This window comes from Lineus longissimus, chromosome 5, assembly GCF_910592395.1.
Source record: "Lineus longissimus chromosome 5, tnLinLong1.2, whole genome shotgun sequence".
Taxonomy (NCBI): Eukaryota; Metazoa; Nemertea; class Pilidiophora; order Heteronemertea; family Lineidae; genus Lineus; species Lineus longissimus.
Genome location: NC_088312.1, coordinates 4571391 through 4598986, shown reverse-complemented (window position 1 = coordinate 4598986; position 27596 = coordinate 4571391). Strand labels below are relative to the sequence as shown.

General features: G+C 39.1%; 1 protein-coding gene across 15 annotated transcripts in view; it reads left to right on the top strand.

Moving 5' to 3' along the window:
• LOC135488695 (diacylglycerol kinase zeta-like) overlaps positions 1-27596 on the top strand; it is a 115774-nt gene that overhangs the window by 55269 nt on the left and 32909 nt on the right. For 9 of the 15 annotated variants that reach the window (XM_064773396.1, XM_064773393.1, XM_064773390.1 and 6 more), the window contains exon 1: positions 8246-9754. The exons of 4 other annotated variants lie outside the window; for them this stretch is intronic. In XM_064773396.1, the coding sequence (XP_064629466.1) occupies positions 8907-9754 (848 nt within the window). In that variant the 5' untranslated portion in view covers positions 8246-8906. Of the gene's footprint in view, positions 1-8245; positions 9755-22201; positions 22633-27596 lie in introns of those variants that run through there. 2 more of the 15 variants (XM_064773388.1, XM_064773397.1) reach the window with 2 other exon arrangements.

Below are 27596 nucleotides of genomic sequence, written 5' to 3'. Positions count from 1 at the left end.
ATTATATCCAGTCGCAGTCTTCCTCTAAGCTCTGGTTAAATGAACTCTGGTGTATTGTTGCCTTGGGACAGCTTTCATGTGGGGGCGGTGGCTTTGTAATGTATTGAAACAAAATGCTTGCCTACCAATCTAATGGAGAGTATCGGGTTTTCATAATAGTACCAAAACTGTCAAGAGACTGTTTTTTTTGCATTATGTGTTATATCACTGGCTTATAGATAAAAGTTGAAGGTCTTTCATGAATTCACTTTATTTTAGGTTCATGCTTGTACAAGAACTGTGTATATCACAAGTTAAAAGTCAAACCTGCCCAAGTTTTCTAACTCTGTCTTTTAAAAACCTAAATACCTCAAACTGAACCCCTTTGAACTCCTGTCTCTAGGTTTAACATTCAAAGTGTAGAAGGCCACTACAATGAAAGTGTTCTAATTGGTAGCAACTGTAGTGAGTGAAAGGTCTTAATGTTGGCAACTAATATTTACTACAATCATAACAAAATCGAATACCCCCAACTCATTTCCTAAATCAACAATTGGTTCTAACAACAACAACATTGATGAACTCTTGCTAATGTTCAGCTTATAAACCATTATTGACATTCATTATTGTTGATGACAATTTGTCATGAAGTGGACCTCGACATCAGACCTATTCCCACTTAGCCTAATGTTGCACTCTCCTCAGTATTAGACTAACTCCCAGATTGTCATTTGTAGTTACAGTGGAACCCCAGTCGGCAACCACCCCGCTATGATGACCTAGAATTGCCAGTCCCAAATGGTTTCCTCTCTAATTACCATTACAAGGCCCCCCCCCCCCCCCCCCCCCGGTAACACAACCACCCCGGTACCCAGACCACGACCACTGGATTTGGCAATGACATGTGTATTGTTCATGTTGTTGGTATCAAGGGCAAGTTCATGATAATAAGGTTGATGCTGACATGCTTGATTAAAACTCCCAAAAGCCCGAACATCAGACGACTCCATGCACTTAAAACATGATAGACAACACCAAGCAACTGGTTATACTTGACTTCAGATCACACAGATGGTCGTAAAAAGGAGAAATCGAAAAATATCTATAGCGAGTTTGATCTCTGAACCTCTGTCTTGGTGGTATTATACCTTACCATTCCAGCCTTGGATCAAACCGCCTAATGTGTGAAGCTCTCTCTTAATGTTATCCTTCACTTGACAAGTTATCTGAATCCCACTAGGTATGTGAGAACTGTTTTAATGAGAACAGATGCCTTGAATATATCGGCCAGACTGGCAGCATCATTTAGAACTCATTAAAAATGAGTTGGCTTATTCCGTTTGATTCTCCTGAGGGTATCCATGTGGTTGCATTAAAAAATTCATTACTTCATTTAACGACTCTCGGGTTGAAGTTGCCTGCTGGATATATACATGAACTTTGAAATGAGCCAGTTCTGGTCTTTGGGAAGAGAATGTTATTAGGGCATTGGTGTCGGGTCTTTAGGACATTGTTTTTTCATATGATTACAAGCACTTAAGGTTGATGTTGGAAGAAAAATTTGAACAAAACATAATTTTATGCTCAATAAAATACGAATGGTCAATAGAAACCAGTAAGTATCCAGTTTCGTACAGTGTACTATGCAACTTGAGACAATGTCTAAGAGCATCTTTGTGAACCTTTTAGGTAAAAACCTTATTACGCAATCGGTGGACAATCCTTTTGTTCATGGAACATGAGACAATCTTCAATCGATATTGCAGTGTGTTCTGTGATGAGCAACCAGTTCTTCTCAAAGCCAATCCTCCTTTTCATTGTATTTTAAAATTTAATGAGACAGATAAGCATCCCACTGGGTCTAATTAGCACCTGCCGGCCCTGCCTACGCAAACCCCAATCATGTCATTATCCCCAAAAGGGGAGAGGATTGATTGAAGAAACTGCTAATCACATCAGGGTGATTGTTCCCTGAAGAAGTATTAAGTTTCTTCACCAAGGGTTTGCCAGGGAATTGTATGCTGATACAATGATGTATTGGTTACTGTTAGCAGAAAACTTTGGGCACTTTTGTTTTCATGAAGTTTGTGTAAATCCTGAGAAAGTTAGGTAAAGGCTTCTTTAGCCCCCACCATCCCCAACTCCTCTGAATTTGGAATGTACCTTTTATTTAACTTAATATGTAATCAGGATACCTCATTCGTACAACAAACAACATTTGCCTGCAAGATTTTCAACTCCTGCCTCCCACTGCCTTTGACTCTATCAAAGTTCAATTCCACACCAATATAAACAGTTATATCGATAAAACAAATAATTCAAAAACTTGTTGTGAACTTTATTATTCTTTCACCAACCTGGCCATCATTTAATAAAAAAAGAAACTCATGTTGGCGGTATGGAACCAAATAATTCTAGCTTAGAATTCCAGAGCTGGGGACTTTTCATTAGCCACTTCGATTGCTGCCAGGTATCAGATGGAAAGATAATTTGATTCTGAAAGGATTCGAATCTCTGGAGAGCAGAGCAGTGTGCCAGTCAGCATGGTACAGTGATTGACTATCTAGAGTTGACTCTCTTGGGAATCCATGACTCAAATCATCAGTTCAGGTTCCAGTGGTCTTAACATAGGATCTTGATTGATGAAGTGTCAGAAGCTTGGCTCGGAGTGGAAACCAAAAACTGTTGGAACTGTTGGTGGGCCCAGGATCAGATCACAGAGAGCAGGAGGCAGGTGCCCTCTTTTTGTTGGAAAATATCTCAGAGGGCACTTTCCCAAAGAAGCCAATAGCTATTTCATATTTTAGCCAATGGATGCCTGGAAAATGCACAGTTCAGGTACTTACTTCCCAAACCTCAGCTCTTTCCAAGATCTGAACCAGAAAAATGGGTTAAACTGATTGATATAGAATCTGCATAAATGATGCAAGGCTTTGCAAATCAGTCTAAACATCAGCTCTCTCTGCTCTACCTGAATTAGTATTAATGAGCCAGTGATATCGGAAAATAAATGAATTTTGCTGCTTCATACTGCTGATTGGGCTTTTGATTTATTGCTGGTCATATTTATGAGCATGGGTGATTCAAATTCTGGCTTTCACCTACAAGAATGCGAACTGGTGCAGATTTTTGTAGAGGTTCTTATAGTGCATCAGCTTTATGTATAATGGTGTTGAGTTTTCGTGAGCAACTTGCGTGAGTCATACATGTGTTGGTACCTGCATTAATTCTCTGTCTGACCTTTAATGTTCCTGAACTGTGAGCATCAGCATGGTAAGCTTTTTCAGAATTGAAATAATGTATTGCTAATTGTAGAAACAGACCTGGACCACACTAATGACAGAGTGACCTTATTTTGCAATATGTCCTCTCCATCAATATGAATGTGACACAGCCCTTATGAGAGTACCACTTGTGGTGATTGGTGACCTGTCTTGAGAGATCCAATCTGATTGCTATATCAATATGATCACTAAAAAGGAAAAACATGGTTTGGTCCAGGGAAGTAAAAGATTATTATTGTTAAATCCAGGGAAACTCAAGGAATATCAAACAAGCACCAGATCTTGAAGCCAATGAAGTTGTCATCCAGGCAGGGAACTAAATTTCTCTGTGAAGAGCTCAAAGCTAAAAGCAACACTTTTAATGATTGGTGATGGAACCTTGGGGTGTTTAGCTGTGCCAAGAGCTCAAAGCTAACTGCATCACTTTTAATTACTGCTGGCGGAGGCCGGGGATCGATCAGCTGTCTGTATTGGCATCACTTGAACAACATGCTTTCCAAGTTAAGGATTGATTATGCCATAATCAGTTCTTAATCAAAGGTAATTCAAAGGATTTCAAACTAACACCAGCTGGCTCTTCTCTTGGTTCACAAACAAGCAGCACTCTTTAGAAGTAAGAAATCGCTCCTACGCATAAGTCTATCAGGATCTTGATTCAATGGTATCGATCTTGTTTGCATCAGTAGAGAAAAAGTCTTCTCCAAAACCAAAGAAGCTTTCTGTAAAAAATTGGCTCAGCCAGATTATGCAGTAGCTGCACCATGTTTACGAAACGGCCAAGCTTGTCGTACCTTTACTTCTGAGGATGTGATATGTTGTTGTAGGCTATAAACTAGAGCAGGGGCCAGTTTCGCTGAACAAATTGATGAGAGGACGAGAGGACTTGTCTTAAAGCATGAGCATCTTTTTGATTCTAAAGGCCTTACTCTTTTTGTTGGCCAAAAGATCTAGCAGTCATCAGTCGATATGTTTACACTTGCTGTTTTTCCCGGGAAGTAATGAAGTGAAGTTTAACAATGTTTGTTGAAGTGTTCAGTGTGTTCCTTGCCCCTAGTGTTGGCCAAAGTCAACAAGAGGTTCTGATTGACGAGTGATTGCCAAGACGCTCTGATTGAACAGCGATTGGAAAAGCTTGGTGATCTTATCTATCAAAACCATTAGTGTTTGCTTCACCACTGAGTAAACATCTGTGGTTCATATGTGCATGTATGTCTCTTCAGCTGTGAGCTACAAAATCTTGATTTTCCCTGATAAGTGCAAATTGTACTAGCAGAAGCAAAGATTTTCTGCCTTCGTCTCCACATGGCCAAAGCATGTGGGAAGGGTTCAAGATGTTGAAAGAATCATTAGAGCAACCCTGATCAGTTTATGGCCACAACAACATTAACCTCATCAACTATTCATGGTGATGGCATCATCCCTTTCCAAAGCACTCCAGGACAATTGGGCAATATATACATTCTGAGGTACCCACAAGAGTGCTATTCGATCATTATAGTTGAATTTTCATTAGTTACCTTGGGGATGCTATACTTTGTTGTGCACCTACATGAGACATAACCTGGTCACGTCCCATTGTTAATTGATGGGTCATAACCAATTTTCGTTATGGCTCAGTGATATGGCAAACAACCAGAACAGCAAGGAAGAGAAGCCAAGATTTCATCAGCATCTGCCTATGTAGGATCTCTTTTATTTCAAGTAGACAGACCGAGTAACAAACCAGGACCTGCGGAAAACAGCACACGAGGACCCAATTATGATCAAGATACTCCGTTGATGCTGGAGCTACGTAGATTGGGCATACAGTGAGGAAACCTCCATCCAGAAGAATCTGTCGAGCCCTGTCATGGATCCCACCGTCGAAGAGAAGTAGAGGAAGACAAGGAAACAACTAGTGACATGAAGACCATGGCTAACTCTTGACAAGAACTGGAGAGGCTCAAAAAGGACAAAAGACAGTGGAGGAAAGTTGTTGACAGCCTATGCTCTCAGAGGAGCGAAGGGCTGAAGTAACCAAATTCTCAAAGCTAACTGGTGATTCTCGATTCTGCACCATATGCGACAAAAATCGATCATTTGAAAAAGTGCAATGAACTGCATTCAATGCCAATTGCACCGATTACCGTATGTGGATGCTCTAATTTTTCCTCTGCTCTAATATTGTTTATGAGTTGGGTGCCTGCTGGTATTATGAGTTGGGTGCCTGCTGGTATGTTTACTAATGCTGCGACATAGTGGTTCGTGTATATATAATGAAAGTGTGTACGTGCTTGTCACATATGTTGTTGATATATGCCCTAAATCTCCTCCCACGTCCATCTGATCATATCGCAAAATCAATGTCCAATTATTGAAGTGACATCTTGGTTGGATATCCCTACAGGTCGAATCACATTTTTCCAGGCAGAGGATTCCTGTGAATGTTAACATGAATACTGATCCCAACGATCTAGTGGTTAAACTGGTCCGCCCGTTCGTGTTTGTTGTATTTACTGGCGACTCGGGCTCACATTTAGTCGGAAGTGCCAACTTTGACGGCCTGTAGCTCCTAAACAGGGCAAGTTATTGAAAAAAAGAACATCACCCGGATGTTAAATAAATTGAACTCTCTTTAAAATGGCGCTTTGTCACTTAGATCTCCATTGTTGGATTGATACTCAAGGTGTTAAAAGTGAAATAGGGTGGAAAATAGTGATTTAACAGACATTACAGGAATAGTTGGCATTTTCACGAGAAGAAATCTTGATATTAAGTGGGTGTCGTCATCAAATCTCCACCACTCTGTAACATTTGTGATTCAACCTCCTACGCCCAACGATATTATGGGATTGTAATGTACAAAGGGTATAGTGTTCATTTCTGCCCTGTGGTTGACATCGTCTTTGAAGCGACCCATATAAAAGAACCCAATGGAAGCAGCACGCTTCTTCTTGAAGACAAAAAAGAAGATGGAAAATGGGAGTGTCACAAGAGGAAGGGCCATATAGATTTTACAGAAACTAGATAACGGAGAATCCTCAGGAATCCCAAGGAGTTGACCACAAATAATGTAGGTGATGTCAGAAAATGATAATGTGATATTAAATTCACACTGGTTCACCCCCAGTTGTTCACACCAACTTCTTTTCTCGTCATACTATTGAATTTGATACTTGTAGTCTCAATGCTCAAAGTGCCAAATGTACACTCAAATCTGTGGATAGGTTGGTGAGATAACTGTGAACAATATGGTACCTTTTATACTAGAGTAGTAAAAGAGGACTACAGACCAAAACCCTTGCTCTCCTTATGATTGTTTGTTTTCTAAATTTTATCTATTTGCTGTGTCATTATTATATCGTGTTTGAAAAAAAAGTGGTCATATCAGAGAATCGTTTACTCAATCACCTGAATTGAATTGTCAACATCGCTGAGTTGATCTGTCAATATGTTATACTGTGTCTGTGTAAACTAATAAAACATTCCATGTTTGGGTTCTGGAGAGAAAACACACTGCCAAGCCCAAATTCGATTTAAAAAACCCAGTATTGTTCTATTTAGGTTTCAGGTTTCTCTAACCTGTTGATGCACTCTCTTGAAAGTTGCGAAGTCTCCTTTTGTGGAAGTCATATCATCTGAAATTGCAGTCATGCCTGAATATGCTTCCTTAACATGGTAATTGAGATGGTTCAGCTAGTGTCAAAAAAATACTCATATCAATTTTTTGGTACACCACCAAAGTTCTTTGAAACAAAACCTGATACATTTTCATACACTTCACTTGAAACACGTCTTAATCTGCGGAAGTCGCATCGCTAGGTATACAGTCACACCTGAATAGCCTCCCTTCAATGTGGTAATTGAGATTATTCTCAGTCAAAAAGTATCTTCTTCTCTTCCGTGTAACCTTTCAGTAGGTTCATTCAGACGTGGTATTGATCCATGCAGAAAATATGAGAAATATTTATAAATAGTAACGCTGTATCGAATGCCCATGACTGTGGGTGGTGATAATCTACGCCTAATTAGCATCCAACCTTGGGTGTGATACAGTATCATTTTGTTGTCTAGGTTGCATCAGAGTGCATGCATCTTTGGACGGAAATAGATGACACAAGGTCAATGGTCTCACATTCCCAGTACGCTATGTTCGATTTTGAATAATAAGACAGTAGAGTTCATGCTGATACTTTGCTCAGACATGCCTGGAGAGTTTGAGACAAGACTTCAGAACGTGTAATCAAATAAATATAAAAAAACATTATAAAATAATGATATTAAAATTAACACCTGCTTCCAATATACCAGACCCATACTAATAGTCTTCTCACAGACCTGCTGATAATCCTATTGACATGGTCTGTGTTGGATATATTGGTGGTCATATCAAGGACAATCAAAGCTTTGGTCAGGTTTTAACAAAGGCGTATGGATAAGCCTTTTATTCAGCGTTTTTTCAATATTCTAATATTAAAATGTCCTTGCAAACACCTTGTTTATCACAAACCCTGGTTACTGAAATGTTTGTGTTTATTCTGATGACACAATTTTGGAAGGATGGGTCAACTACATGCACAGCAGCCCTAGATGGCGTCTAAAAATATAACAGTCTTAAATTAAATTTCGGTACATGTAGGTCTGAATGATAATCTGGGAGCTATCTTCATGTACATATATATCAGTATTTCACCCCTGGATGTTTCATTATATGAACTTGTTTAAACAAGTTATCCTATCATAGCTATACGCCAATATATTGAGGACTTACAATGAGAGCGAATATGATAAAAACATGGATGATAATATCTACTCTGCAAATCAATACCGACCTAGGTCACTGTCTTTCGTTGATAATCACCCGCAAGCAAAAACGGCTTCCATGTTTCCTTTCCTTTGTAATTTAAACATTCTAAATATAGCAGTGAGTTACTAAGAATAGATTCATTAAGCTTGTCAGGCGGCTGCAACCATAGTCATAGATCGTTAGATGACTGCTTCATCATGGTTACAGGATCAGCAGTTGTCACATGGCCCACACGCGCTCGCTCACAGGTGTATTGATATTGAGAGGATTCTCGTTCGAAAACATCATTTATCAGCTGGGCTTACGTTGAACAGGATCACTGCTGTTAATCATTCAGAGATTCATTCTTTCCATGGATCATTAAGTGCTCGAACACACTTCAATAACGCCATGAGAACAGATTGCTTCAAACCTTATGAAAATTCTCACTTTATGCGAGAATCTGTGTAACTTAGGAAACACTGTGATAAGTTGTCAGAAATGACAGCAACACTACTGTGATATTCATCCAACGCATTTCAAAACTGTTTGGATGTGTAACATATTGGACTAGACCACAATATTCAAATATTGGATGTATAGGTTGTATCAGTGTGGTCATGGATGATTGATTTTTGTTGATATTTCTACAGTCTATCATGCGTTGCGTTAGACGAGGATTCCTCACATTGTTTGACTCATGCGGTAAGCTCAAAACAAGCTTTCAGCTAACCGTAAGTAAATATGACAACAAGTCAATGATAATAATTTACAGGTAAGCATACTATGAAGGTATGCCAGACTTTTTACTCTGTGATAGTAGCATGTTAAACAATTAGTAGCGTCCATTTTATGTTTCTTCAAGCTGCATTGCTGGCATGGCGGCTTTTTTCAAAAAATCTCGGGCTACATCGCCCTCCTTTGATATTCCAAAACTCTGCCTTCCTCGGCAGAAACGTTCAGTGTCGATTGACTCAAGTGGCAGTGCTACGCGATCACGATCTGTCAGCCCGAAGGCTGTTACCCCACCTTCAGGTGGAAGTCCTCCTGAGTTGAAAAAATTTGGCCATCGGAGTCGATCACGGTCATCAAGTTTTGATTCTAGTGATTTAGGATCCACGAATATTCTGCTGCAAGTTCCAGACCCTCCAAAGCGTTTAACGGGTCAGAGATCAAACTCATTTGATGTGTCTCAATTTTCGGAACAAACTCATTCGGATGACAATTCATCAGACAAAGATTCCAGGGATGGAAATCTAAAAGTACCAAAATATCGCAAGAGGGGTGGTTCACTAGAGATACCTAAACTTTGTATACATTGTGTTCACACGGAAGCTTTAACAAGTAGTGGCTGCAGTCCAGACTCTGGGACGAGTAATTCAGAATACGATTTTTCGTCAACATCCTTATCTGATTATGATTCTTCTGACATGGAAGACTTCGATGACGAGGAAATCAGGATTACAAGTAACGCAAATCTTAAAGCGTCAAGCAACAGTGATGTCAACGTTGTTACACTGGTCGTACCAGTGGTAAAGCAACGGTCATCCTCAATGGATGCTGCGATCTATCGGACATCGGATAGCGAAGAACGACGGTCATCTTTGGATGACCGAATCTTGGATGTACCAAAACAATCCCGGGCATCGTCTGTGGACGTTCAGCTGCCCACAGCTGAGAATAATAACTCGTATACAGCCATAACCAGGTTGGCAAGCCATTTTAAGTGAGTGTTGTCTTATGAGTGTTAGACTTGATTGTTCTTTCAGCTGGTAGGAATGAGCATTGTTGTCAGTCCATTCTGCTTAATAGAATCCTGCATGAAACTTCTACCCAATAACCATACTGCTAGTTTCGTCTTGTTTGGTGTGGGGTCACGAATCCCTGCAACATGACCACTTTGATCCTACATCTGTAGATTCTGTGGGGACCTGAACTATATTGCATTTAATTAAGTTCTGAGATAAAGCCATATGGATTTTGAGAAACTTCTCGGACAGTATGATCTTTTTAGGACATGCCAGTTTTTCTATTCGGGTATCGTGTAGCATTGAAAGTTGTGTCGTCATTCTTCTGGGTTATAGAACCTGAGTCGTATGGTAGAGGTAACCCACCATGATAAAAAAGGCCAATTAATCCTGCCAGGCAATTTCTGCAAATCCCAATGCAACCTTTTGCCATTCGGAATTTTTAACGAATCTTTCTAAAATATGACCATAATCTCCTCTAATGGTGCACCATTGCTGAGTATTTTATAGTATTCTTCCCTGATTGCTCTTTTGGACCAGTTGCAACCTCGTGTCTACATCAACAACAGTATGCGCTGCATACGGCTACTGAGAAAATTGCAAATATTTATCAAAGATAAGCCGATGATTACGCAGGCACTCCCATTTTTTGCTACACCATCGCTAAGGTAAAATCAGGTGCCGGTTATCATGCTATTATTGCAAATAACCCAGTACGCCCTCAACTAAATCAAGGCTTACACTCCTGATTCCTTTTTGTACTCTTATCGTATATACAAGAAATGTTGTTGGATTATGTTTTTCAACCTGTGCTGCAAAACTTGAAATAGCCTTAAAGCTGGACCTTATGTAGGATATTGTCAAATTCGGGTGATGCTCATTAAGGTATATCATTGAGCTGAGTGGGCAGAAAAGGGGTTAATTAGATTTGTGCTAAATTCCCTTCCCCTCTTGGGAACTAAAATGTATCGTCTAAAAGGGTCATTATTAATTCATGTCGACTTCGGTGTTCATAACAAAATTTTCCTATTAGGTATTTCCCCAATGTATACTATATATCAATTAACTGATGCGCAAATGTCATGAAATTGGATACACAATATCATTATATTCAGCTTCTAATATTTCCTTCGGAAAAATCAATAAAATGTACCTGTACATGTAGTTACGATGATTAGGTATTGTCAGGTAAAAATAAAATGTGTGTAATAGTAGCTGCGCTTACACCACGAAATATTGGTGGACCAATTGCACTTACACCACCACATTGCCGTGACAAATTGGTTCGGCAATCCATTGCCGATACAAATTGCCGAGCGAATTTGTCCCACCAAGCTTGATGGTCCAAATTCGCCCGGCTTGTTAAAAGCTCGGCTTTGTCGTGGTGTAAGCGCAAATGGATCGGCAATTAGCTAGTTAGATGGTTCGGCTCCAGGCGGCGCTTTCGAAATGGCGCTTTCTGCCAAGGCTTTCCGCGTTCTGCTTATTGTTTGCGCGCCATCTGTAGCCGGATTTTATAACTAGCTGCAGCGCTGGTGTAAGCGCTTGGTGGATTTTCGATGGTGCGGCATTGGTTCCCGAACCAAGATTGGTGGTCCATTTTCAGGTGGTGTAAGTGCGGCTAGTGACATTTCTGTTATATAAATATTTAAAATAGTTTTGACATTTTGAAATGAATTTGTTGTGTGTGACTGGCTTGACCTATTCCTCATATTTCTCCTTTTGTCTGTTGGCCTCCTTTCATATTGTTGTGCAGTTTCCTACATAACCAACATCGGTGCAGTCCGTGGAAGGAAATGGTCTGTTGGGTCTGGATTTTTTGGGCGTCGAATTTTTGAGAACCATGGTTTGATGGTGGTATGGATCTCTGTCAGCACTTCTTTCAAGTATCATCACACACTTTTATGATTTCTCCAGGCTCTGGCTTGAAACTTTCATCTTTGAATTGGATTGTGCATTATGGAAACCAAAGAATCGTTACGAAGTATCATTAATAGTAACTGTGATTCAAGCTGTTTCAGGAACTACGCCTTCATATTGTTAATATATTCCCACCCTAAATGAAAGATGTTGGTTAGATCAACTCGCAATTGGTATGATTTGTTTTCAGGACCACGAGGGACAAGCATTGATATCACAGAGCAACAAGCCTTGTCAAAATTGTCATCATGAGCAATATATCGCAATCACAGCTAACACCTTGTTTGCCATTCATCTCTCTAGAGAAATCTAGCAGCTTACATTCACTCAGACATTGAGCAAGGTTCCATCTGAGATAGTTTACCATCAGGCATAGTCTGTGTGGAAATCTGCCGTTAACTTAGTGATTTCACTGACTTTGACTTACTTCGAATTTTCTCGTGAGGAAATAGAAATGGTGCCCTAACAAAACCTTAAATATTAGTATTTGTTTCTGTTCTATGGAAAGGCAAATTTCTCCATGTATCACTGAACGAAAAATGTCTTTCCTTCCAAAGCCGAGTGTCGATTGTGTGAAATAGAAGTTCTCAAGTCTACATCTAGAATGCAATAGAAAATATCGTTTAAGCTACACCATATGGCACCTTCCTCTCTTGTATACTGCTGAGACTATTAATCAATCATTGAAGTACTGCAGGCAAGATGTATGGGAGATTTAATGATACTATAAAGTGAGGTTGTATCAGCTAAAGGTTGATCAGCCTATTGGAACTGTGTAGGCCTGATGTGTCATGGTTATGAGAAAGCAAACTTCATATAAAGGTGCGGGCAAATCATTTTGAGTCATGCACAAAATCAGATAATGCAACTCTCCATATAAAAGTGATACAAACATTACTACAAAGTACCAAGATTTTTCCTCTGGCAATGGAAATGGTGGAAAATTATAATGCCCATGTTGTGCCTTAGTAAAGTACCGTAGTATATTAACTCAAAGGATATTTCCACTGTATGGCCAGCCATTCTTTTGATATCTTACATGTCTGGCACAGCGGTCCATCAGTAAGACTGAGATCAAGTCATAAAAGTGCCACTGGTCAATACGGCTATCGTCATGTCATGTAGAGAAAGTTTTCATGATCCAATCCTTTGATTTCTTTCCAAATGTCTAGCACAGCGGTCCATCAATAATACTAGTACAACCAGAGGGAACGTTCATATCAACAGTTTACACATCGCCACTCCAAGCATTTTATATACCAGTTCCAGAGCACAGGTGAAGACAGAAACAAACTGGGAATGTGTGTTATGAATTAATGCACAAACACATAAGAAACCAATTTGCCAGTTTGATACACATCATTTGCAGCTTGGGAATGAAGGTGGAATGATTTTCAGGAGCTATTGGAATGCAGTTTGGTCTCTGAGAAAGCAATGGAGCCAGAGTGATACAGTATTTCAGTTGGTTTTTGGTGTCAATGATTCTTTTTAAAGGGTTTGCACCTGTTAAAATGTAATAGGACTTGAAAGAAGCTAGAAGTGATATATCAAAGCATACAGAAACCCTGCATTCATACTCAAAGCTAGACTGACACCCACACATCGAACATCTAATTCAATGAGTAACCAACATAAACACGAAGATGAGAAAATGTGGTAACTTTTGTATCCTTGGTGACATTACAGTGGCTGTGTGACCTTATGGCCAACTGTGGATGATATGGGTTGAAGTTAGAATGTTAGCTGTTTTCAGATAATAAAAGAGAGGGGATTTAGAAGAAGTTTGTATGTAGCATACAGCTGTCTTGCAAAATATCATGACGTCTAGTTGGGTGTTGACAAACTTTTAACTCTCTCTTGCATCTTGAACAAATGAAACAAGATTGAAGAAAGCGTGTTAGGGACTGATGGCTCCAATCACGCTGCTTGTCCAGATCCTGCTAAAATAATGGTATATATCCCAAAAACAGTGCTATATGGCCTATCCCTGCATCTCGAAAAATATGAGTTCAAACAGTATTGTAGACCGAATTCTCCCTTTTAGTTGAGTTACCCGACCTTGAATCACCTCTTCTTGGTGTTAAAAATCAATGCACTGCATCCTTGTTGGATTTCTCCAAAACCATTTATCGACTTAGAAGATGTTGCAGATTAAATCGAGTTGAAATATTTTATAATTTAATGGCACATTGGAGGATTTCTCTTGAAGTCCTCTAGATCCGCCTAGAATCATTCATTTTGGTTCATGTGAGATAAGTCTTGAAATGTTTGAATAATTTGCAAGATAAGATGTTTCTATTCAGTGGTTATAATGAAATTCATTGATGGTTATTTCAATTGATGGCTAGGTTGGTGCTGGTTGATGTTGTGGGGGTTAGCGGTATTACAGGGGTGTGTTACAACTTTGACACCTATATATTATTCTTAATGTACAGGCCTATGGGTAGCGGTAAAGAGTGGTACTGAAAAGTGCCAGAGGTGTGATCATGAAAGTGAGGGGGTCTTTTGGTCCCCCCAGAAACATTTGGATATTACAGTGCCAAATATGGATTTTTCGGGGCATCTTAGAGCTAAAAAGGTACATGTAGTTATTGAAGTCTTGAGAGGTGCCCTGAAATATTGTTGATCTCAGATGAAAAGTCTCCCTAAATCCTCTCAGGTGAAATAGAATGACGTATTGAATAAGAGGAAAAAACAGAGGAATGGGTGTCACTATGGGGTAGTGGTTGGCTACCCTAAAATCTGTCACACAACATTATAAGTATTTCCGAGGTACGTGCAGGTCCCAAGTCAAGGCTATTCGGAGTGTTGTGTGACTTTAAAAGTATCTCAAGGTGTAGGCCCTGTTTAATTGTTGTAACATGATCCCTTACTATAGGCACTATAACATGTAGTTTTTCACCAGGTATGGATTATGTTCAACATTTGTGATAAACATACATGACTATTTGAACTTCATATATACTTCCAGCGTTTCTTTTGGATTCTGGTATTTCATGGATTAAGCAATATGGGAAATGAACAGAGTTATGACTTGAGTGATTGGGAGGATTGTGATTCTGACTCATCTAACAAAAACGTTCAGGGGTAAGAATCCTAAGGCCTACATGTACCTAGAGCCTTCGCACGTTTGGAGCTACTGCTACCTCTCACCACTTAAGTATAACGTGATAGTATAAGCCATCAAAATTACAAGGGACCTTCGCCATTGTCATATGTCATTGGCAGCTTCCATCAAGTCTTCACCAAGACCAGCTTCCGCACCATCTTGCTTCACTGCATTATTTGGAACTAACATAGAAAAGTAATTTGAGGTCTGGGATTTTCAGGATAGACACCAATTTATTAGAGGGACGGGAGGCAAAATATTGTGTTGGGATTCGCCATAATAGCCTGTCCAGATTCAGGATCGGGCCATATTTCATATCGAATGTTGGTAGAGGCAAACCCTTTCCCCTCTCATAAGTGCACTTGGTTAGCCAATTAAAACATGAATGTGTCGGCCAGATAAACTAGTCCTGAAGCAGTTGAAACTATGGCAACTATTCCTTGGTTTTTTATTGAGGACTTATAACTGCACTTAGTAGCCTGGTATAAAGGTAGTATTTTATCTTATGGTTAGATTTATCTTGAAGATATATGCCTCTGCATTCAGATTTTATAGCTTTTAGGACAACTCTTAACTTTATAGAAACCCTGTTACCTTTTCTAGTGGAACATTCCTTTGGGGACACCTCTCTATCAAGTGCATCGTCTCTGTGAAGGACAGCTAGTTTCAGAACAAAAATCAGTTGTTTCCATTCAATTTGACCTCTCTTAAAATAATAAACCTTGAGGAATTCCAAGCAACACTTGTTTATCAGAATGATTTTGACTCTGTTTTGCACAAGTGGCAGTGAAAGATGGCTTCCCAGCTAATTTTAGCATTTACGAGAGGTTTCCCATGTAATTGACTTCCGCGAACATAAGACTGAGAGTTCAGCAAATACAGCTTCTCATGTTTTGATATCACCAAATTGAACAAAATTGATGTCCCATTTAGCCCGGAATTCTTGATGAAGAAGGAAAAACATGTCTTTTGGCCAAGTACAAAATCTTCTATCAAATTTGCCATGCTTGGGCACGATATTGGTTTGAAAACTTTATCAAAAGGGATTTAAATACCATTTCCTTATTTCATATAGCCCAAGCACTTCCAAAAAAAAACTATTTGAGGTATAATCCTGTAAAAGCCCCCTATTTGTCAGAATGAGGAACCTAGTGCTAGACATTAAGATGGTGTGTATTGTTTTAATATTCTTAATTTTTATCAATTCTTGCTAATACCGATATCCTTCTTTGCAGGAAGAAAACACTGTTATTGAAATGTGTCAGACATGAAGCAAACTTGTTTAAGAATGAAAAATCCTTCAAGTTCATCTTAATTACTGCTAATTGTTAAACTTAGTTTACATCCTGCGTCATCCTCTATTTTCCATTTATATAGGCTGATTTGACGTATCCAGGAAGGGGGTGCTTTCGGTGCCCTAGTTTTTCTGTAAAATCATTAGAAAAATAAACAGCCCATGCATATACTTTCAATAGTTCTATACAAATTCCTGCATGATTTCATTTAATGCAGTATTCTGAAAGAAATGTCATTTCTTGATATTTATGGGAATAGCAAATTTTGAAACAAAACGACAGGATGGCCATGCACATGTTGATGGCAACCATGCATCCACATCTTTGTGGCTACATGAGGCTAAGGTCAAGGAGTCCCACTTGCCCAACTGGTGAACGGTAGGTCAAACTTCATTACATTAGAGACATGAAATTAGCGGAAAATCTTAGTGATGGTATACCAAGCTGTATATTTTGAGGTATAGGCATTACAATGAGATGTTTCATCCAGGTATTTGTGATATCTTTGCTCGACTTGCCCCGGCATTGCAAAATCTGTAAAAATAAAGTGTCTGCAAAAGTTTCATGGTTTACCATATCTCAGAGCCCATATGGCTGCACTGCTTAATACATCTTCACAGTTCAATAGCGCAACTTCTGCACCTTCTTCGCTCAGTAACAGAACAATTGCTGATATCTGGTCTTGCCTGATATTTCTCACTTTCATTACTTCTCAGTATTTTGTATCAATACAGCCATTTTCAACATTGTTGATGTCACGAACCTGATCTTAGACAGCTTTGAAGTCCCACGTACCAGATAATATTGACATTTTAAAATGGCCAAGACCAGTCAAATCGATTTTGTTCTTATTCAAAAGTTCTGTAGGCAAATCATAGCTTTCAATTTCTTATCCGGCGCTGACCAGGCATTCAACATGTTCAATATCGTTATTGACTGATGGATTCAGGGTTATGGCGTACTTCAACAGTATCAAAAACGACTGTAGCGCTGTCTGATGATGCATGAAAGTCATGAGGCTGTTTAGTTATTTATTCAATCCCCAAGGTCAGTGAAGCCAGGACACAACTCAGTTTCCGTAGAACTTTCACATCAGCTTCACTGACTCTGGCGATATTCCCTGACAGCAATGAAATCATCATCTTCCGTTATCTCATCTATGGATGTTCTCAGAATAGCAAATGGTAATTTGATTGATGGAAGATCAATACCTGATTGGATCCACTGACAATTTAGATCTGAGGTGATGGCATATGGATCAACTCCTGAATCTCTGAGTCATTTCCGGGATTCAATTCCATCTTTTTGTCTTTAATTTCATGTGAGGATGACTCTTCTGAGAATTATCATACAAGACCTAAGTGCACCAACTAGTGACTTTGTTGAGTTTTGACCTAAGTTCCCTAACAAATATGTTATAATCTTCGCATCTTTACAAAACATCAATTTATTGCTTTGGTTCCATTGAAATTTCCTTTCTGGGAATGACTGACCAATGTTATCTCTTCCAGGAAATATCACTTCATTCATAAATTTCTAGTTAAAAAACGAGTGACTAAGGGAGCAGCTTTTAAAAAATTTGAAGGTTGTTCGGTTGACGGGTTGTTTCACATGCCCAAAATCTGGTCGACGTCATCTTTTGCAGTTTGTTGTCAATGGCATCGCATCCATCTCAGTTCATGAAGGCACCTCCTCCTAATGTTTCTCTCTTGTCAAAGTCATAAGGAGCTTAGTGTCTTGACACGATGTTTGGAGAGGGATTACTCAAGTCAGCGAAAACTAACACCAAGGGAATGACTGGTTTAATGATTTTCTATTGAACATGTTGAACAGAATGAATGGAGAGAGAAACAATCTTAATGAGCCACATCATTTTTTGAAGTGGGAGCAACATGGTGTATCAGATTCTTGGACTGGAATTGAAAGTCTGGGAACAGGGGATATAAAATGAATGGGTGGCTATTTGTATAATGATACATTGATGACACTAATGCAGTGGATATAGTATTGGCCTTGAAGCTGCCATCTTATAATTCCATTTATTAATCCCTGAAGACTGAAAGTGTCAATGTTCCTGCAATCTTTTTCCCCACGAGATAACACTGCCTGTCTTCTCCAATCCTTGATGATCACCACGTTGAAGGCAGATTTACCGATACCCTAATTATATCATGGCATGCTTGTATCATTAGTCAAGCAAGGCTACAAAGGAGTAATCAGTTTCGTTTCATGATCCAGATCCAGGGCAGGCAATCTCAAGGTTGCGGCACAGTTCATGACATTTTTTTTGTTGGTCAAGTGTTAGAGTCAGGTCAAGGAACTCGCATTCACTCACTTACTCACTCACTGCATCTTGACATTTCTATATCAATTGTGCCACCACATCTCTCCAGGCATTGTGGTCCTAAGCCATTTGTGTTGGCATCTCTCTTAGCTTCATTAAAGATATTGTTTGGTGAAAAAGCGCGTTAAATTCACTGGAAAAAACCTGATCATGATCAATTACCAACCATGAAGCTGGAACTATTTACCTTTGGGTCCCCCCACCAGCTCCTTCATCTACATTATGTCAATTGCATGGTGGTGTGACCCACTGGTAGATTCCTTGTACATTTCATTATGATCACCAGACCATATGGTGATGTGGTTGAGTGGGGACACGAGGCTGACTATCCATCATATCAAAAATGTACAAATAAATTACACATACATGTACATGTATATACATGATGTGAATGAGCAGCCGGCCGTTTTTACCTTTCTTGTTGATTGCGGCATAATAGTCCAGCCATCTTTCTGATTAGCCTTGTTAGGTAAAACATCTCCATTTCCCAGTAACCAGACCCATCAAATTTGCTTTGGTCTATTTTTTCCATGGAATATCGGGAACAGGAGGCAGCCAATGTTAGTCAGCGAATTGCGTATAATTTGAGGCCAATCATCCTTTGATAATACATATAATCTTTCTTTGAAGTCTGAGAAACCTTGTGGCAATGTGGGTGTACATTATCGACCATTGATTTATGATGAGGCGAATTATGTAGAATTTTGCCAATCCTTGTTTGATGACTTCAATTTCCCTTTGAAGCCTGAGAATGTTCAATCATAATAACTCTTCTAATTTAAATTCCAAGTGGACAGTTTTTAAAAAGGTGTTGTCATTTATTTCATGCTTATCAAGGAACAAATTGGCCGTTATATTCAGTAATTCCCTGCATAGTCTTTTGCTGCTAAAAGTATGAGTTTAACCAGTTTCAACAGCTCCAGTCTGGTCTAAAATGAAATGGCCTGCCCTTCCATCAAGGCAATCAACTTAAGTGCACTAAAACCAAATATCCACTCTAACTGAAATGCTACTTTCATAAATTTAAGAGGTGGCATGATTCAACTTGATCGTGTGAATGTCTGATCTAGTTAATGGCCAGACCGAATGCAACATGCAAATGTCCAAAAGAAGGGGTCATGTGCCCTGATGCAGCTGGTATTGATACACACTTCTTCACCAGTTTGTGGTTTTGCAGTCTTCCTGTGATTTATTTTACTCCCTGCACTAGAAAATCACAGGACTGTGGTATGTATGGGAAAGTTTTGGTGGATTGACGTCAAAAATTGTGAAAAAAGAAAAATCGTTAGATATTGTAGCAGTGGACTCAGATCAGCTGAGCATGAATTCTTGCTGTGCAGGGACTGAAGAAAAACAACTAACGAGATAAATGTTTTTGGTAGTAAGTTGTTTGCCTCTTCTGACATGAGCTTTGCTCTGGTTTGTTCCTCTGGAGAGGTGGTTTTCTGTAGTAACATGCACCTGCGCCTTGCACTGTGGTATTTGCAAAAAAACCAGCTTGTCGATTCACAGGATTTTCAGCAAATGGTAGTGTCGCATCACGTATAGGCTCATGGGATGGCTCTTTCTGATCTACTGGAACTTTCCTGCGTGGTACCTTTATAATGAAGCCAACCATGTGTGCATGCAACCATCCCACAGCGACATTGATTATTGATAAGGTCAGAATTGGCTTGGTTAAGTTATGGATGGGTCATCAGTTTGTGTGACAACTTTCCATCGTGTTTATTTGTATTTATTCAGTGCTATGCAAGTATTTTGAACTGAAATATCTGAAGCAGGTGTGGATCAAGCAGTCCGTGAAGGAGGAGCTCAGGTGTTTTTTTCTGTTTTTCTTGTCCCAAATCTTGTGATCGATTCTGTGCAATTTTTGAAATGATCCTCAATAAAAAAGGAAAGCTACTACAATGCAGCATTTTTTAACATTTGGCCTTTATTTTGTTGATATATAAAGCGTGCGTGTTTGTACATGGATATTAAAAAGTGAATATGTTCCATTAGCACACCTCCACATACACCCTCTGTTGATGGATGTTTATCCTGAAGTGACTTTGTAATTCATGTCATCCACTTAGTTTAGAATTTCAGTTGTCATCATGATGGCCTACCGTGAAGGTGCGTCCTGGTGTTCTTTGTCATACCTTGTTTTGGACATAAAGAGTATTTTATGCATAATTCAATGAATGATAAACTGATGAGTGGTGATTCTATGCACGAGTCAAGTAGGTGGTTGTGAAGACAGTTGGATGTCCATTTAACTTTCTCCGAGGGGGGTGGGAGAGCCCTGCTAACTGTAACAAAACGTGTCCATTTAGATATATCAATTGAAACAAATGGGACATTAATGATTGACCGTTGCCTCAGATTGAGTAAAGGTTCAATACAGTGGGAAAAAAGTGGGAAATGGAAAACATGCCTTGCCTACAATATTCAGGTGCTTTAAACAATCTGCAAACAAGCGATTCAAATTGCTGCGACGTTGCTGTTCGTTTGCGGTGATCTTTGCAGGTTGCAGTGATGCGCGATTGCAGGTATAACCCGGAGACGAAGGATTCATTTGTTTTAGCCAAAAGTCGTTATCACTTTCCGTAAGCCTTGTGAAATTATCCATGACTGCCCAGAAATTAATTAGTATGATCAATCATATGATATTCAGGCTATTGGTTGATTAAAGCAGTTAATCGGCGGTAAAAAGAAGGCTGCATTCAATATTTCTGTGCCAGTAGCTCTGAACAGAGGATTTTATTTGACAAAAAATGTGCAGATCGTAGCGTGCATTAATCAAATTCTAAATAAAGCTTTACGATGTAAATACAGATTGTTGATATCAGATGATACTGCCCAATTATCATGTGTGTCAGTGATAATACTATATTTAGAAACTTTCAGTGATTATTGAGTGTCCGCACGATATTTATAGCCACAAGTTTAAACTAAAAAAGTCTGTATTGAACACCAAATGCACAAACCTTGCAGTGTTGTGTAGCATATCGATCCAACTTGTCTTTATTATTATTCTGAATCATTTTTTTGTTGCGAAATTCGATAGTTTCATCAATAAAGTTTACTATATTTAGTACGATGCAACAGAGTTTAATATGGAATGTTTTGATCCAGGAATAGAGTTTGTTGCAGACAATGTTAGCGGAAGTTGTGAAGTTCCTCGACAAGTTCTTGATTGTTTTGGGGTGTTTCTTGAGCGTGGGTGGATCAAAGTAATAGCAGAACCAGCTTGATTACATTTTTAATATCTGTAGTTATGATACATGTAGCAATGTAAAACAGCCTGCAACAATTATCGCACGAGACAGGGCATTCTGTTGCATAAACTTTTCTGGGTAGACATGGGGTTGGGTGGTGGGTTAAGTTCAGTTTTAAGCTCACACATTTCTAAATAGCCTATTGCGCTTTTCTTTGAAGTGAACAGGTTAATACAAGATCTCATTACAAAACGAAAAATAACATTTAGAGTGATATAAGTAATCAGCCATTAACTGGTGAATGTGAAACGTTTTCACTATATAGTATCTGCTATGCATGTATTTGTGTACAGGTGGATATAGGATCTATTTGACCATGATAAGCTGACCTACGCAGGAATAATTTATATGGGCTGATTTGGATGTATTTGCTCATGACATAGTTATCTAGGCCTAAAGTTGAAAATACTATGACCTTGAGGAAGTAAAAGGTATTATGTACAGATGAGAGAGGTGATTTCACGATATATGTGTGGATACATTATTGAATTCACTATCATTGTGTTATGAATGGAAAGGATTACTTCCGGTTAAATTTAAGCATAGACCTACATGACTTGGAGGCCTCCTGGCATAGACGTGTTTAAACATAAGATCATTGAAGGCCCTTCAATGACATGTTTGCAAATTTGACTTCCAAATTAAGGCTTGTTTTGTTAGGTGATTCAGGGTGGTTCAGTTTAGTTTGTTAAAAGTGGATTAATAAAGGACCTCGGACTGTTAGGATGGAGAATTTGGTGTATGCAATGGTGAGTGCCAGTGTCAGTGCCAGGGACGAGATGCAACAAGCAGTCTTTGATGCAGAGGACTCTGATCAGAATAGCGTTTGTGATTCTGATTGGGATGATGAAGTATTCTCAGAGAAAAGCGGAACAAGTCCGCGTGATCACACTGATGGGAAAAAAATGAAACACAGGGGAAGTCAAAAGTAAGTAGCAGTCTTGCACTCAAGCTTGTCAGTGCTGCGGACGTGTCAGCCTAACACAAGGTTATCATCATCATCATCATCATCATCAGTCAACTGCGGTGCTAGGCGGCCTCAAGCTTCCTCCAGCTAACCCTTTCCTGGGCAAGGTCCTCAATTTGGCAAGGTACAATGTACAGGTACAACGTGTCATGTAATCTGTAAGATAGTAATATAGAATGCAGTTCAAATTGAAATGTCCTCATCTGGTAGGTATAAGTTGAGTACAATGTGGTCATATGTATCATAAAATATCCTAGTACAATTTTGGTAGGCCTGTACAAATTTAAGTTAAAAAATACATCTACAAAAATGCCAGGCTACAATGTAGTCCCCACGGTTTTTCTAATTCTATCCAGGCCTAAAATGAAGAAGATTAGAGGACAATGTCTTGTGATTGCCTTTGGATTGGTGGGCCTAAAGGCTTTTGTCTTGAAACCATGGGGACCAGAATTAAGGCCATTCCATGTAGCTAATTTGTGCTACCTTCCCTTACTTGGTGCATGTCTATGTATTGTTATGGATATTAAATATTTTCTATAAGTAGACAAAAGGCGTCCATTATGACCTACTGGCAAAAAAAACATTAATTACATTTCTACATAAGTGACAGCAAGGAATGGGCATATCACAAAATTGCTATTAATAAACAAAAATTTTAGATGAGGGCCTACATTTGACTTGTTTGTTGTATCAATGATGCCGTTCTTTATATTCTTGGCTACAAACAGAATGTTCAATTTCAGAATAAGTGTCTAATAATCGAAATAATCTGTGTGGAATCCATTATCCCTTCTTCAAAATAGGCTTATCAATGCCATGAGTAGTCTCGTTGGTGCAAATTTGGAAGCTGTGCAAGCACTTCTCAAAGATTCATTGAATTTTTGTGACAGGGATGGGTAAGTAATTCTAAAAAGGGGTAGATTCAGAGATGGATTCCCTGCAATTTTTTATCTCGATGAGGTGTGGTATTTATCGTTGTGCTAAGCAATCAAAAGATCATCAGTCTAAAATGAAGGGCAGAATCCTATTTTTCAGCCATTTTTTTAGCTATGGCTCTCTTTGGCAGCATAAATGTCCTCCAGGGTCTCCAGTTTCCTCCTGCTTAGATTACAAGTGCCCAATATTGCTTTTGAGCTTACATGATGTCCTAGACGCTCGGCTCTCAACTCAATATTTTAAGATGGCATTATCGTTTTGCCAGGTGATTTGATTTGTTGTTCCTTTACTTAGCCAATAAGTAAATTGACATGCTAGCTCATTTCTTCTTGGTATTGTCTTTTGGTTCGTGACATGGGTTTCCCATTTATAATTCTTGCTGCTCTAAGCTTCATTTCCAGGCGGCACTTATAAAACTCGACTGAGCAAATAATCAGCATTGGGATCGGAAATGGGACATTTCAGTTATTTCACTGATAGAGTTTTCACTCTCTCGGTGATAGCATGATGGATGTGGGTCACCATCTGCAATTAGAGTCATGACCACTTCAGTTGAAAAGGTCTTTCACTAGACCAGGAAGAAAAAGATAACAGATATTACAGCAAGCATTTATTAAGACTGAGAATGTGGCGCCAATTGGTTGAAATATATGAACCAGTTTTGGGTACCTAATTCTAATGATAAGATAAAGAACATACATGATATCAATTTGTATTCAATGTCCCCCATTGGCTGGTTGCTCTTGATTTTTGTCACAAAATACGCACCTAAAATCGTTTAGCTAATTTAATGTAGTATTCAATGATATCACATATTGTAAACTGAGGCAATTCGTCTTCCCTGACACATTACATTCGTGACACATGACACATTTAATAATTACATGAAGTCTGAAGCAATTTATCTTCCCCGATTCATTACATTCGTGACACATGATGTATTCAATCATTACATGTTGATTGAAACTAGATACGGTCATGTGTATACTCGATACTATCAATAGAATTTCCACCATCATCTCTGAATCAATATTTTCTATGACATTGCATGTTATCATACAATATCAACTCTTCTCATCCATGCAATATAACAAACTTTGTTTCTGATCATTCTGAAATAAATATAGAAACGTATCATTTTGGAGCCTCGATGTTACGTCTCATTCAAAAGACAAAGCAATTTAGGGTGGAGTGTCCTGCTCAAGAACACAAAGATGAAACAGTGGTGATCAATCCAAGATCAAGAGTTGACCTCATGACACAACCTCCTATCTAAAAGTCCAGTGCTCCAAAATGATGCCACTGGTCTCCCTATGACATACGACATCCAATACAGAAGGGGTGACATCTTTTTTTTCAGGAATATTCAACGACCAACAAGAGATTTTTGTGTGATGTGATAATCATTGCATGTCCCTGCAAGAGAAGTCACTCATTGCAGGGTGTAGGAGATGTGTTTAATAAGATGTTGTTATGGGGATGTCATCCAGACGAAAATGACTCGACAACATTAAGAATGCATGCCAACTGATAATTACCGACACCCAACTAATGACAACTTTTGTTTCTTTCACACACCAATCATCGTGATTGTTTTTGTCCCCAAAGGTATGTCAATTAGGGTGTTTCTGTAACACTGTCCCATCACACCCTGATGATACCTGGCCCCCATTATTCAACCATTGTCTCATCTGTTGACAATGGAAAATCTGACACTCATGTGATCGTTAAGGAAGTGTTAATGTTACAACATTATATACTAATAATATTGTGTCACATATGCATGTATTTCTGTTATTTGGTTTTTGATTACTGATTATGTTCTGAAACGTATAGGGCAGTCTGGTATTTCTGTTGTATTCGAGTAAATGTCACCCTCACTGAGTGAAAAGAAAGAAATTTGGGGCAAATTTTTTGGTCTATGCTGACCCAACCGACCCTTGTCCATGTAATTGATTAAGGCAGGATTAGTCGTCAAATTAAAGGAGTGAAGTCATTAGTAAATTAGGCTTACACACATTTTCCCCACTTCTCCATCTCTGGGGTGGATATTCTCTGATATTCTCTGTAGTCATGGGGGGCCATTTGGAGCAGTGTTTGAAACATCCCTTTCTTTTCAAAGCAATTGCCAGTCTTTTCAGTTTGCTAACAAGGTTAAGGTGAATCAGTAAAAAAATTAATTGCTAGTAAACTTAATTTGAAGCTCTGTGTGTGGGGAAGAAGTAGCTTCATTATTGGATGGTCGATCTGTCAATTTTCATCTGGTGTAAGACTGGAGCAGTGAATGAAGTCATAATGTTGTTGTAACTTCTTCCTTATACATGAGGGGATGCCCCATATCCCCTCCAATTCCCCATGCTGCCAATTCCCCACTTGAGTTATTGCCTGGTAATTACATCAGTGGAAATCGGGGGGGGGGGGGGTGTGGTAGAGTAAAGGGCAATGTCCCTCACCCATCATGCCAGGATATAATTTCTGCACGTGGTTTTTAAGTTGCCAGAGGTTTGAAAGAGGTTGTACAAAATCAAAAAGAAATTTAGCAAGGTGAACTAAAATGTTTTTTGTCTTTTCCTCTCCTTAAATCTTCCTTCACCAAGTCAAAACATGCCTATTTGTCCTGATCGGTAGCAGTTCTGCCATCATCATGCTTTGAATGGATTTGAATTGGGTCCTTCCAACAGTGACCGCAAACACTTCAAAGGTGAAGAACCCATTTAAATCTAAATGCGAGATAACTTTATTTACAGCGTCAGCCCATTCGTCTTAATATCAACGCTGTTGCTATCAATCTCGCAAGCGATTCTTCATCATTAGTGTTGGGCTATTAGTGCCTGCCAACTTAGCAGAGATAAGCCAAAGAGACTCCTTTAGCTGATGGCTTAGCATTCACCTTATCTCAGTTTATACAATATGGTACATGTGCTATCGTACATTCGAGATGAAGCCTTGTTACAACTATGTTCTGCGTAATCGACCGTGTCTACTATTTTTCCTGAACTGCTTAATTGCCTTCACTAACTTAATACATCTAATTGCACATTTGAAGAGGTCAGATGCAAAAGTCACTATATCCAATTCAGGTCTTTTTGACATGTTTGGGTAAATGCAACAATTCTGAATATATCATAATACGGTAACCTCCAAAATGCGTTTTCATGAATATTTGGCACCAACCTGAAATTATTTCAATATGCACAACCACCTAGAGTCTACGATGAAGTGATAACTTCGTAACCTATGGCATATGCTAAACCCCTTGGGTTTATCCCGTTCACCTGACGGTGTTTAGCTCTCTGAGCGACACATGACGTTCTCCCCTAATTGACAGCATCGTCTTTAGAGCGACTTAACATTGACTTGGCGTTAACCGTTTTCATTGTTTTCTCCAAGCAGATGGAAGGATGTTATTTCTCCCAACACAGAGTTCCATTACAACGCGAGGTCCCGGATGTGTTACAGTTGCTGAAGATATCAGAGTCATCAGTTAGCAATGGATCAATCAAGAAAAAACCTACTAGGTTGTGTGTATCAGTTAATTCCAGGCTGACCAACAATCGCTATGATTTTGGTATCTTCGTGCACCTGTGATCTACTCCGCAAATCATTCATAGCGGATCCAAAGTGGCAGCCTGTGTCGGCGTCACAGAACAGTGGAGTTCATTTGTAACTGCACAGGAGCCTAAAAAGTGCATCACTGTGAATCACTTTAACACCTAGCCAGGTGCTTATCAAGAGGGTAGATATTCTTTGAAAGTTACTTCGAATTTTGGGAAGTTGACATTACCAACATACCCTCTTTTGCTGCGGCGCCCCCGCTCTCTCCGACTCCTGAATCTGCCCCTGCTGCAGAGTGATTGTGTAACCAAACAACTTGTCATGTCCTGGGAAACATACAGTCACCATTCAGACATCTGTTGACAGTGCTGGTTTATTCTCCACCCACACTCTCTGATACAAATTGACATTTGCTAGACTGTTATTTATCATCG